At 37.4% G+C, this 13,384-nt stretch overlaps 2 protein-coding genes across 9 annotated transcripts; one reads left to right on the top strand and one right to left on the bottom strand.

Annotated features, from left to right (window-relative positions):
* Positions 1–5,897, top strand: LOC103993331 (homeobox protein knotted-1-like 1). Of its 8 annotated transcripts, XM_065078675.1 has the most exons (8): positions 50–89; positions 211–228; positions 292–434; positions 549–771; positions 859–969; positions 1,138–1,300; positions 5,100–5,347; positions 5,448–5,897. In XM_065078675.1, exons 4-8 carry the CDS (start codon positions 559–561, stop codon positions 5,634–5,636), a joined length of 924 nt encoding a protein of 307 aa, XP_064934747.1. In that variant the 5' UTR covers positions 50–89; positions 211–228; positions 292–434; positions 549–558; the 3' UTR covers positions 5,637–5,897. The 8 variants fall into 8 exon arrangements, with proteins under 8 accessions (XP_009411630.2, XP_018686538.2, XP_064934749.1 ...); XM_009413355.3 differs by lacking the exon at positions 211–228 and having other exon boundaries at positions 1–89; XM_018830993.2 differs by lacking the exon at positions 211–228 and having other exon boundaries at positions 1–89; positions 526–771.
* Positions 5,898–6,612: 715 nt separating this feature from the next.
* Positions 6,613–12,906, bottom strand: LOC103993332 (uncharacterized). The gene is made up of 2 exons (XM_009413357.3): positions 12,699–12,906; positions 6,613–7,570 (listed from the first exon to the last, which is right to left on the bottom strand). The coding sequence occupies exons 1-2, from the start codon at positions 12,769–12,771 to the stop codon at positions 6,960–6,962; spliced, it is 684 nt and encodes a 227-aa protein (XP_009411632.2). The 5' UTR covers positions 12,772–12,906; the 3' UTR covers positions 6,613–6,959.
* Between the last annotated feature and the right edge of the window lie 478 nt (positions 12,907–13,384).

Below are 13,384 nucleotides of genomic sequence, written 5' to 3'. Positions count from 1 at the left end.
GGCCCCTTCTCCTTCCTCATCCTCCCGGTCGCTGCCCTTTTGCTCACTGTTCCTTCTGCTGTAGGTGCCATAAAGGACCCTTCTTCCACGTGCGCCACCTCCCTCTGCTCCTCTTCCTCTCTCTCTTCCTCACAATCCAACGATTCTTCTCTCTTTCATTTATTTACCATTTATTTTAGTTAAAACAACTGATTATTCTTTTCTTTCAAGCCAAAGAGAACAGAAAAGGTAGGAGATGGGATTACTTCTTCCGTGCTGCTGTGCTTCTTACTTTGTTCTTCCTGCTCTCAGTGGAGGCAAATGGAAGCTGCGGTTCGCTGTCTCTAAAAGAGGAGTTGCTCCAATTTTTAGCATCAATCTGCCATATTTAGCACCTCCGGGCTTCCCGATTCCTCCATCTCCGTCTGCTATTTCTATCGTTATCTTTCCGTTTAGTAAGCAAACGCTTTCTCTCCCGGTCTTATGCATGCCTGGTTCTCTTTTGTTCGAACTCATTCCTTCTTTTTCTTTTGTTTACCTGCTAAGCTTAACGCAACATGTCTGTGAAGCAAGGAGGAGATGGAAGATTTGTATAGCATACATCCCGGGATCCTGCGGGGAGGAGACACGCCGGCCGTAGGGTCGGCCTCCAGCTGCCAAGGGAGCAGCGACGCGTCGGAGGTGACCGGAAGCAGCGGCGGCGTGTCGGATCTGACGGATCTGATTAAAGCTCAGATAGCTAACCATCCTCGATATCCGACTCTTCTATCCGCCTACATCGAGTGCCGAAAGGTATATACGTATATAGAACAGTAATGTAAAGATAACAAGGAATCTAAGAGCTGTTCAGCGTGTGATGTGTCTGTTTTGTACATGAAGGTGGGGGCGCCGCCGGAGGTGGCGACGCTTTTGGAAGAGATCGGGAAGGAGAGTTACTCGAGCGTGGGAGGTGGGGAGATTGGGGCGGATCCGGAGCTCGACGAGTTCATGGTAACGGCAGAGGACTCGGAGAAGCTGCTACGACCTCTTCCTTTCTCTCATTGCTGCCGCTTCGTTTCATTGATTAGCAGTGGATCTTATTGCCTTGTTCCATGCTAATTAATTTTTGAGGTCTCGTACGATCGAGGAATGTTGTTGTGATCTAAGCCTTGATTGCAGGAATCATACTGCCATGTCTTGGTCCGGTACAAGGAGGAGCTCTTGAAACCCTTTGACGAGGCTGCGTCGTTCCTCAACCACATCGAGATGCAGCTCACCGATCTATGCAAAGGGCCGTCCACCGCTCCCACAGCCTCCGCTGCCACCGGGAACTCGCCTTCTGGTAACTGTTGATCATTGCCTAACCTATGTGTAAAAGGTGAAGAAGAGGGATATGGTGGGGTGTTAGGGTTGGGGTAGTGAGCAGTCAAATCGTGTCCATGCAAATGGGGTGCAGATGTGTCAGAATAGGTGGTGGCGTAGGGATTGGTCCAACGTTGTAGGTCTTCCTGCTCTTGGCTTCTCTATCTTGAAGGGTCGTGAAGGAGTTGTCTGATCAATCTCCTATTTGGAAAAGAAGAATCTGTCTCTCTTATTAAAATACTATGGTACGGCTTACGATTCCTTTCCTCCAACTTAAGCCAAAGATTAGGGTTCATCTTAGGATAGTTGACCTTAGGTTTTTGTAGGTTCTGTCCTTATCTCTCTCTCTCTCTCTCTCTCTCTCTCTCTAAGCGTCTGAAGGTTTAGGAGATGCTGTTGAAGAATGTGTAACAGCGTTCTAGGAAGATTTTGCTTGGAAAGCTGCTGCAATTAACATCAGTGCAGCAGTGTTCGAAGAAGACTTCAAGGGCCTCTTTCATTTCTTCAGGATTGTTTCCTCTCTATTTTATGCTATAATTGAAGATTCTTTAACCTTAATGCTCGCTAATCTGGAAATAGGTGACCTTGGAGTTGTCCACTGTTTATATTTCTAAGGGAGAAGCTAGGGTTCTAGCCAGATTTTGTTTGGGGAATATGTGTAGATTTTGTGTTTGCCTAATCTGCGATAAGAATTGGGTTTTCTTGATCCAAGCTTAGCTTCATAGTCATGTGGTGTTAATTCAGTTGCGGTATTCAGATTAAATGGCTCTTTTGATGTTTGATAAAGGGATGGAGAATGATGGTACTAGAAGATGACTCTGAATGGTTAGATGGATCGAACTTTTCCCCCCGAAAATGACTCGAGAATGTTGATCGCATTAATGACGTTGTTGATGAGGGTTACTGGAAGATCCTGGTCATGTAGGCGCACCTTCGTTTGGATGTTGAACTGTCGATAGCATTTTATCTCAACATTCTTCAGATTATTATGATGATAACTTATTGTAATGCTTCTTTAGTAGACTAGCTGAACTGTGGCTTCTGTGGATAAAACTGTCAATCTGTTTGTTGACATTTTTAGTGTTTTTATTAAGAAGATTTTGTGGACTGTCTTACTGCACTTCATGTTGTTTCTCGATTTATATCTGATCGATGGGTAAGTGTATGATTCACACACCTGCCTTATGCTAGTGATGCTCACACAGAATCAGCCATTTAGAATACTACTACTTTTGGGACACTTAATTCAGTTTTATCAGGAAAGAGCATGTTTTATTTGCTTGGTTTTGTAGAGAAAATTATGTATATTGAAACCTCTCTCTCTCTTTCTTCACTTACATGAAACCAAAAAAGAAGATGATCACTTTTTTTTCTTACACTGTATTAACGAATTTGTGATGATATCTATGATTTAATACTGCAAATCATTTCTCTGTCTCTTTAATAGTAAAAGGAACCCTATTTGATAATTGAACCACCACGAGGAAAATTGCGAATAACTACACCTCTCTCTCTCTCTCTCTCTCTCTCTCTCTCTCTCTCTCTCTCTCTCTTCACACACAATGAAGCTGAAATAGAAGATGATCTTTTCTTCTTACATTGTATTCAGTTCTGCAAGTTGTTTCTCCGTCTCTTTAATAACAAAAGAAATCCTTTTTTGATAGTTCAGCCAGCATGAGGTTATTCCATGCTCATCTAAGCAGATGAAGTGAAATCGCGACATGCATTCTTAAAATTCAAGCATATTAATTTGCTAAATCTATGTTCACTGTGAACTGAATGACCCTTTGAAGATGTCATAGTGAATGTCAGATCTGAGGAGTCCTGATCCTCTAAGTATGAATTACTTGGACACTGACATCCAAGTGAGCAACTAGGTCATGATTATTACGTACGTGTCTGGAAACTTCACCATCCTTTATATCTGGTGTACATTATAAGAATTAATTTATCTTGTTGTTTGTATAGAATATAGCAAAAAATGATTATAAATGCTATTATCTTTATACTAGTAGCATTGGAACCTTTTCCATGTTGCATACTCATTCTCATCTCTAGTATCGTGGCATCTTTTCCATGTGGTACTTACATTCTTATCTTACAATTTTGTTAGCGGTAGTTAACTTAATGCGTATAACATACCTACTAAATGAGCTAAGACATATTTAGCAATGATATACACAATAGCAGTCATATTTATCTTTAGTTCAACATGTAGCATATTGAATTTCTTTGTTCTTATCATGTGTACTTTTCACCGTTTTATGGTTGAAAATTGCATGTTCTTAAGTGATTGGCTGGTGATCCATCAACTTGGCAAAAGGAAATGCTATATTTTCTATGGGTATATTTTTCGCAATCTTGTGAACTTGTCACTTGAATTTTGGTGTCCACACATTTTTATGTTTAATTGATTTTGTAATTATCCACCTTCGTAGCAATTCAAACATGCATATTATTATTTCATGATTACACACCAATAGTTATTCTTTAATTGTCTCAATAACCTTTAAAAATAGATGGATGAAGTGTCCTGAAGATTTCTTATCTAACATAAAATAGTTACAATCAAGCAAAGGTTGATCTGCTATAAGTGTTACTTTGTCTAATTGGTCTTGGCAAGAACCAATCTGCTGATGTAAGCATATTACAATACGAGAGGACATGTCTGAGTACGCTCGCAGGAGATATCAGTAAATTTGTTTGTTGAACTATTGATAAATGGCTCTTAACTCGGTAAGGGTGCTTATTGCTTGTGTAATGTTTGAAAACTTATTTTATGAAACATAAGTAATTACGGAGTGTGGAATATTGGTTAAGGAGTTGGAAATTATTCTTCTACCATCTTAAGCATTTCCCAGCAGAGAAAGAATACTTATAACGTCTGTGGATGACAGTATTCAGAAGATTGTAAAAATAAAAAATTGTGGTGATTCACGTGTGCATCTTATGCATAATAACTACCATATGCCAGATAATATCCTTGTTTTTCCAGATCAAGTGACATTGTAAAGAATGGATTAGAATAGTAGAAACTAGAGATTCAGTGTAGGACAGTCTTGGCTTAAGAGCTGTAGGGTGAATTATTTTTTATTAGGTTTTGAATGTTGGCATAAGCAGAGCAAATCGCGGAGAAGATGCAGTCCTGCAGCCACTTTACAAATATTTTTTATTTGATTTTTGTTTATGTGATCCTCCAGAAGTAGACACAGAATTCCAGGAATGAAATCCAAATTATGAGGACACCGTGCTTAGGAAATGAGAATATGCCAGTGATCTCTATGTTTATTTACTAAATTTGTGGGTCTTCTGCTCTGTTTTCCAAATGGAGAAGCTTAAATTACTTTAGTTTCAAGCTAGAAATCCAAGCTATTTGTCACCTTTATAGATTGATTTTTACAGTGTTATGTATAAGAAGGCAACAATTGTTAAGAATTGAAATCTTGTGTGTTTTGTTATTTTCTTGGAGGCTTTGAACAGCTGGTGAGATCTAAAAATACTGAAATGAGTTATCAGTGTTAGGAAGTCTGTTTGATATATTTTTCTTTTGTATCTGAGACATTTGAGGTTTGAGGTGTGGATCGAACAGTTTCAAGTGACTAACTTGCATATTTGCTGATCTTGATTTACACAACATTGTAATATTACCTGGCTTTCACTTATCCTTTTATTTATACTTCTGACGACTACCAAGATGTATTATCGTGTAGTTTGGTATTATGAGTTGTGCTTCATTATGGTCTTGTTTATGGCATGATCTCTTCTGTAAATTTTCCCAGAGGAAGTTTTTGGATCCTCTGATGAAGAACTTAGTTGCGGGGATTTGGAGACTTTGGAAGTCCAGGAATGTGGTTCACGCATGGCCGACCATGAATTGAAGCAGATGCTGCTGACAAAATACAGTGGCTACCTGAGCAATCTGCGGAAGGAATTCTTGAAAAAGAGGAAGAAGGGGAAGCTACCAAAGGATGCTAGGTTGACATTATTGGACTGGTGGAACAGCCATTGCAGATGGCCATATCCAACAGTAATTTCTATGACTTGTTCATTTCACAAGTCCATCTTCAGCTAATTCCATTTCGGCCAGTTGCGAGTCCATCTTAACCATATGGAAATGGTTTGTGTAGGAAGAGGAGAAGGCAAAGCTAGCCGAGAAGACTGGTCTCAACCAGAAGCAAATCAACAATTGGTTCATAAACCAGAGAAAGAGGCACTGGAAGCCATCGGAGGACATGCGCTTTGCGCTAATGGAGGAAGTGAGTGGTGGATCAAGCAGGACGATGTTGTACTTTGACAGTGGTACAATTGGTCCTTAAGAGCCACTCCAATGCTCCCCTTCCTTTCTCCATTACTGCAAGCTTGCTATGCACTTTATCATGATGTGTATAATGGTTGGATTGATGAGGCTATATTAGCCTTGGTGTGGTTGCCTTAGTTTGTTAGCCTCAAATTGTGTTGAATGTTGATGAGGCCTGAATACAAAGGACATGAGAAGCTTGCAGGCAAGTTTTTCTTGTATTCTTGTATATAATGGTTATAATTATTAGGTGGACGGTGGACCCATTAAGGTTTGGCAATGGTCATGTGACAACTTTGGTCAACTACTTGCAATCTTCTTCAGCCATTAAAGTTTTCAATGCCATGGAAGGAGAGTTCTCTCTGTGGATTTACAAAAGGATGTTGGCCTCAGTTGAATGCAACTTAGAACATAAGGTGTTTTCATGGAAATGTTTCTCTTTTTTAACTATTCCTAAAAAGATATCTTTAATGTTTAGTTTTTAACAATTGGTGTTTTTTTGTACAATTTGTGGTATTTTTTCAGCACCATGCGATTGAAGTCGCAAATCGAGAAATGAGATATCTTTTAAGAGGTATGAGATAATTGAGATAATTTTAAGAGGTATATATGTATTACAGAATAAAAGGAAGCATAAAATATATAATCAAAAACTGAAAATCAAATGAATTAATTTCACATGAATTTTAATTGTTAATTGATTTTTCAATTTTACATCTTTTTTGACAATTTTTCAGGAAATTTTACATCTTTGTTAAAAGTATCAAATCATGTAAATTTTTAATCGATTCTTTTTTTATTATGATTAGTGATGATTTATAGATTATGTTAGGACCAAAATCATGATGGAAAGGTATTTTTAGAATCATTAGAATCCTTGGTTGAATCAAAACAAACACTTTCACTTACTTATCAACAGGTATTTGATGCATGGGAAGTACAGTCCACAAACAGATGTTTATACAAAGAGATGAAACGAAAATAAACTTCATCCATCAAAAAATTTCTTGTCAAAACTGTCACCAGCTTCGATAAATTTAATTCGAATAGCAATAGGAAAACACCAGACTCCATCAACCCCTCAACCAATAATGCCATGCATTTTTTACCTGTCACTCAACTCATGCTACAATTGATTGTCTGTTCCACCGCAAGGAAGGGACACTCCAAAACCAATTATACACGGAATACGAGGGAACAATAATTATACACATGACTCTGTATCAGAATCCAGCAGAAGTAATTTGTTTCAAAAGTGTGTCCAGCCCTCGGAAGCTTCAGTGGAAGTTTTGTAACACCAGTTTGCTCACTAGGATTCTCACACTAGAAATTTTCTGCCGAGTTAATATGCATCTTCTGATCCAGAGTCCCAAGTATCAGTAGAAGAACTAGTTTCTTCTTCCGGTCGAACAACGTGTAACAAGTAATCCATTCCATTTATAATATCATATACCATCAGGCCCATTCTTCCTCCGACCCAGCTACCAAGTTGGCTTCCCATAAGATAACCAAATCTTCCCATTCTCTGCTCTCCAAAGTATCCTCCTGCATAGGTCCCAAATGACGTGCCAGCTCCTCTGAGGAAACCCTCTGTCATGGTTCCCTCAAAGTATAAGGCTTCAAAGAAATCCCACCCTGATGATATGATTGGACCTAAAATGCGCTTGGCCTGCCTGGAAGCTACCTTTGCAGCTTTTGCTCCAGCTTTCTGTGCCTGCTTTACAGCCACGCTGGTACTCACACCCCCTGTCAATGCCTCACTCAGAGCAATCTCGGTAGCTCGCTGCCTTACTCTTTCCACATGTGCATTCCTGATGTTGTATACATACAGCTTAACCCCCTCTTTGCTCACACAGGCAAGACTTCCAGATCTCATGTCAAAACAGTTCATGAACGTGAACTTCCCACTTTTGGATGCAGCTTCTTCTCCGACTAATTCCCTGAATTTTTCAGCTGCAATGGCAGTAGAATAATTGAAAAAGGGGACAAACTTATAAAATATGTAATCACAATGAAGCATAAGATAAATGGTGCATTTTATGAAAAAATATTATAGTTTTCTAAGTTGGTAGCGTATATAAAAAAGAGATGATGGTCTGGATGTAGATCTACAAGAATACGAAATATAGCATTTTAGTAAATGGTTTTACGGTCATGACAAGGTGGCCGATTAGAGCAATAACTTATACACAACAATCTAATTGAATAATTGATCCAAGATACCTAAAACTTTTATTTAAAGGGATTTATTGTTCATCCAATTTAACTATTTTCTCTTGTCTATTTCTAGAATCACCAATATTATATTTTATATATTTAGTTTTAGTTCTACTTAATCTATAACCTTTAGTTTCTAAGGTTTACCTCCATAGCTCAAGTTTATAATTAATTTCACTTAGGCTCTCATCAACTAATACAATGTCATAACAAATAACATACATCATGGAGGTCTATCATATAAGTGACCAGAAAGTTCATCCATTATCAATGTGAAATGGTAGGGACTTAATGCGGATCCTTGGTGTAATTCTATACTAATAAGAAACTCATTAGATACATTTTCTATAGTTTTATAACTAATAACTACATTATTATACATATATTTAATAACATCAATATAATTAGTGGATACACATTTTTTCTCTAAAACCCACCATAATAAATCTCTAGAAACCCTATCATAGGGTTTCTCTAAGTCAATAAAAACCTATACGGATCTTTCTTTTTCTCCCGATACTTTTTCATTAATTGTCTTAATAAATAAATAACTTTATGGTTGATTTTTCAAGCATAAAATCAAATTGATTTTTAGAGATATTTATTTCAAGCATAATCCTACTTTCAATAACACTTTTCCAAGGTTTCACTCTTAATTTTAGTTCCTCTATAATTTGAATGATTTTATATATCATCTTTACTTTTATAAATTGGTACTAAAAAACTCTTTTAATATTCATCATGCTTCCTTTCGAATCTCATAATTTTGTTAAATAAACTAGTTAAACATGCTACACTCTTGTCCCCTAAACTTTTTCGGTCCTTAAAAAGAATACCATCGGGCCCCACACTCTTAGTTATTTTCATCTTCTTTAATACGTATTTTCCTTAACTAACTCTAATTTTATGAATAAATCTATGTTTTTTAAATCTACCACTATTATTTATTGTTAAATTTAAGTCCCGTGAGAAATATTCATTAAATAATTTATAAAAAATAATTTTTTTCATCTTTCTTTAATCTCATTATCATTAATAAGTATTCTTCGATTTTCATCTTTAATACATCTAATATTATCTAAATCCTTATACTTTCTTTTCTTAACTTTAGCAATTTGATATATATCTCTTTCATCTACCTAATTTATTACAAAAATTATCATAAGCTTTATATTTTGCTATACTAATAGCTCGTACTAACTGACATTGGTGGTGTAAAAAAAACAAAGCTTATTACCAATTGGCAAAATCCAGACAAAGTTAAAGGATCCAGCATTACTTTTCAAGAAAGACCCTTTTCAATAATAAATGCACTAGAAAGTTGAGTACACCACATGTAGGCACGAGCATGGGCAATGTTGTCATGATCAAAATTGCACCATGGAATGTAGAAGATCTCAGGTTAGATCAGTTTGTGAGTTGAATTGTAAATCACTAGATTTCTCTATCTTTTAAAAGCTAAATCATTAAAGAAATTAAAAACAAAGGGAAATCTAGTGAATTTAAAAGCTAAATCTAGTGAATTGTAAATCACTAGAATTCTCTATCTTTTAAAAGCTAAATCATTAAAGAAATTAAAAACAAAGGGAAATAAGAGTTAGCTGAAAATTAGATGAATGGAGAATAAGAAAGCATCGCTTTCTCCAAAGAACTAAGAAGGAAAACAATAAAACAAAAGAAAACAAAATTTTAGGCACCTTCCTTGTGCACACTCTAACCTCTTCAAGAAACAAATATTGCAGTTTCTTACTTTCTTTAATCAAAAGTATTTTTAGTGAATCAATATAATACCCTATTGCGCCAAAAAAATGAAAATATGTCAAATTTAAAGTCTAAATTAACTTCAATTTCATTATATCATTAAATGTTAATTATCTATTTTTTTAAATAATTAATACATGAACAAAAGAGTCAAGTTGGATCTTACCATCATAATATTTTTACATTCGATAAAAGGCTACAAACTTATTTGTTATGATTTTACACAAGATTAAGAACCACTTAAGTTCAAGTCGTTGAATCATAAAATCCAGACAACATTTTGCATGACTATACTAAGTCTTGAATTAATTCTCCTATAAACATATTTTCTACCATTTGTTATCAGGATCCATTAAGCTCCCTCCAAACTAGTTGATCAAACTTGAACATTATTTTTATGCTCATACGTTAATCTGAAAGAAAAACTTAAGCATCCTCTAGTCTAGCTCGATTGCCGATAAGGCTCAAGTTACATCACTTGATTCTCTTAAATACTTGATCAATCAAAGTCCAGCCAACATTTAGTACACAAATTTCATCTAATTCTCCCCATCAGGATTCACACAAAACCTTGATCATTGGTGATCTCTCCATCAGAATTCACAAAAAACATTGGTCCTTAGTAATATATTGATCTAGAGGATGGTGTGAAACTAGCCCACATGTTAACAGAGAATAACATTCTCTTTCTTTTGAGGATCAGGTTCACTCTTTGAAGATTTTCTTTAAGTGTTATAGAATTTCAGAATAGCATATCTCCTTTCAATAAAACCCAAACTTAAGCAAATAACAGAGATCTGTTGAGCAAAGTGCTTGAAAAATCCACACAAGCTATGAAAGTGGCAATGGCTCAGTTTTTGCACAGCAATGTGAATTATCCAGATGCAGGCCACCACATCTAATTGCTCAAGCAGTGTTGACATGAGAATTGAGGACTTGCCAAATCATTTAGTGCTACAACTTATAAACATGAATTCCCAGAAAACGAAGATCTACTCAGTTCCATGCGTTGCCAACATATTAATCTTTGTATAACTAGACTTGACATCTTAGCCAATAAAGATTTTATGTGAAGGTCAACCCCGAACCTTCTGTTTATACTTTATGGTTTCACTTTAAATTTGACAGGTCAAACCAGAATGAAGCCTAAAACACTTCCTGTGTCTATAACTTCAAGCGCTACAATGTAATCACAAAAAGTACTTTAGGGGACTTTTGAGCACAAAATTGTAAGGAAGTACTAAAGTTGAAAGCAAAGTATATGATTGTTTTTCTTCCAAGTGTCTGAACAGACTTAAATGCTTAATGTTAGGAGTCTTTGATTGTTAACACCAGCCTAGATCAACAAACCAAATATGCTATCTAACTAAATTGTGAGAAGAAGCTGAGAAAGGATAGAGACAGAGGAAAAAACGAAAAAAAAAGAAAAAAAAGAAAAACCACTGTGCTATCTTATGGCTCTCCTAGACCACAAGAAGGATACCGAAGATTGGACAGAAAGCAGAATTTTCTGTATTAGGGTCTGAGAAATGGTCAACTATGCATCATAGTGGTTGACTTGAAAAGCTGCATGAAGGCAGTTTTAGAGGATGCAATCAGTTAACTGAAGCTATAAGATGAGCCTCTCCATGCCACTATAGGACTAGTTTAATAACAGAGGAGCAAAGGTAAAAGATAATTGTTTCCTTGCAAACAGTTTTAGGATTAATTTCTGTTTAGATCAGGACCCTATCAAAAAAATTTAATGTTTATCATTTTCAGTAATTGTATAATGTTGGCAATTCCATTATTCTGAGATTAACAGTCTCAACCATTTTTATTCAATATGACAAAAATTGCTGACATAATTCATTAGAAATCTGAGGAAAAAATGTGATGGGATCAATATTGGTGGTTTTGGTCAATTAATAGTAGCAGTAATGCCGAAACTGAAACTCAGAGTGAGTTCTTGATCCAAGTAGGCTGCTCTTAACACATCCCCATCAATCCAAATTGAGACCCATAGAAACTCAAGTCATGTAACTTTACTGATGGCATAATATATCTTTTTGAAAGGCTGAACATGCCCCCCAGGTGCCTCCTATGCCACAATTTCCTCTCTATTTCTTGTCCTCCTTCTTGCTTTCCCCCCTTCAAGTGGGAGATTTTTTTTACCCTTTAATGACCTCCCTGTCACCACCAACTAGTATAGTAACTCCAAAGGCATTGATGATCAACACCGTTCTTAACCGCCTCACAGTTTGCTGATAAAACCACAATTTTCGTCAAATGCAACAGACAGAGGACATCAATATGGTTGTCAAACAAGCCTGTAGTGTCACCCATGGGCTCTCTCTCTCTCTCTCTCCCCTCCCCTGATTAACCTCACCGAATATGCCCTAGTCCCTCCCTCCCACTTTCTCTTTCTCCCAGTCCCTTCCCCACCCCCTTTTCTATGATGGTGCACTGCAAGCTGTGGAGAAGTATCCCTGTAATTAGACAGTATGAGGGTAGGTATGGACTCAAGAAAATAGAGGTGTGGCAAGTACAAATACAAAGAAGCCAGCCCCTGATCTGCACCAGTACTATTCATATAAAACAAAATATCACATTCAGCAAAACAGCTTCTGGTGGCCAATAATCTCAGTAGTTGCCTGTGATCTCATAGGAGCAATAAACACATCTTGAATTGTACTGCTGTATTCATTCTAGAAACGAGAACATATGCTGCACCCTCTCATCCAATTGATCATTGATTTGATCTGCTTTTATTGGAAACTCTACTCGATGACATCATTGCATTTACAATAGGAAATTGCTATATTGACACTACATTCATGAAATCTTTTGGTTCCGTTATGGTGCACCTCGGTTATCCCAGAATTGCGGCCCGACGGTATTCCCAAACCCTAAAAGTAAACCATTATCAAATACTAAGTCTACAAAATCTTATTTTTATTCGTCCACACTGGCATAATCAGCGCCAATGACCACGATTTCCCAAACCCAAACCATAACTCCGATCAAAAAGATACAAGAGAAACAGAATCCAAAATTAAGAAACAATCCGAAAAGAAGGAAAACTAGGGGAGACGTGAAGTGAAAAGATCGAACCAATGCGAACCTGTCATGCTAAGAACTATTAGACCGAAGATGAAGAGCAGGAGCTGCACACGCCGCTTCTGGAGATCCATCATCTTCCCCAGGCGAGAGAAAACCCTGCCCCGACTCTCTCCGAGTCTGTTTAGCTCACGGGAAGAGAGGTAAATAAAACGAACCTCCGTTCTTCCTCCGGGAGGAGAGGGAAAGAGAACGAACCGCCGGTCTTCCCCTCCAATTCAAGAAGATTTGGATCCCAGTGAGCCGTAAAATAAGTGGTTGCATTGCATGCACCTACGCCTAGACACCAAACACAGAAAGGTGTCCTCCCTTTGGTCACTAAGGCGTGGAGCCCAATTCATGGTGTGGGACCCAACCCCGATGGTCCAAGGAAGGTCGTGCTCCCCTGGAAGCGCGAGGCGCGTCCAATGCACACGAGCAAGTTGTCTACCCTCCCACCAACCCTGTTTGTGATTGGAGGTGAACCGTAGACCGAGTGGGACCGTGACGTGAGTTTCTGCAATCGGTATTCACCGACTTTTGCCACGGCAGAATGCGTTCCCGAAGACGTTTACCTAACTGTTAATAGGAGGACAACGTGGGCCTTCAGGATGGCCCCACTCGAGCCCCACAAGTACCGCCAATCATACGTCAGGTAACTTTCTTCGAGGAAAAATTATTTCAATATATAATTATTTATTTTGATTTGCT

The sequence above is a fragment of the Musa acuminata genome, chromosome BXJ1-8 (genome assembly GCF_036884655.1).
Source record: "Musa acuminata AAA Group cultivar baxijiao chromosome BXJ1-8, Cavendish_Baxijiao_AAA, whole genome shotgun sequence".
NCBI lineage: Eukaryota > Viridiplantae > Streptophyta > Magnoliopsida > Zingiberales > Musaceae > Musa > Musa acuminata.
This window is presented reverse-complemented; position numbering and strand designations above follow the sequence as displayed.

Bases quoted from the DNA above. Each gene is read 5' to 3' on its own strand.
- LOC103993331 (XM_009413355.3), top strand. From the start codon at position 559: ATGGAAGATTTGTATAGCATACATCCCGGGATCCTGCGGGGAGGAGAC. The intron at 970-1,137 runs GTAACGGCAGAG...CCTTGATTGCAG, and splicing joins CGGAGCTCGACGAGTTCATG to GAATCATACTGCCATGTCTT. The intron at 5,348-5,447 runs GTAATTTCTATG...TGGTTTGTGTAG, and splicing joins GCAGATGGCCATATCCAACA to GAAGAGGAGAAGGCAAAGCT.
- LOC103993332 (XM_009413357.3), bottom strand. From the start codon at position 12,771: ATGATGGATCTCCAGAAGCGGCGTGTGCAGCTCCTGCTCTTCATCTTC. The intron at 7,571-12,698 runs GTTCGCATTGGT...CTGCCATTGCAG, and splicing joins AATAGTTCTTAGCATGACAG to CTGAAAAATTCAGGGAATTA.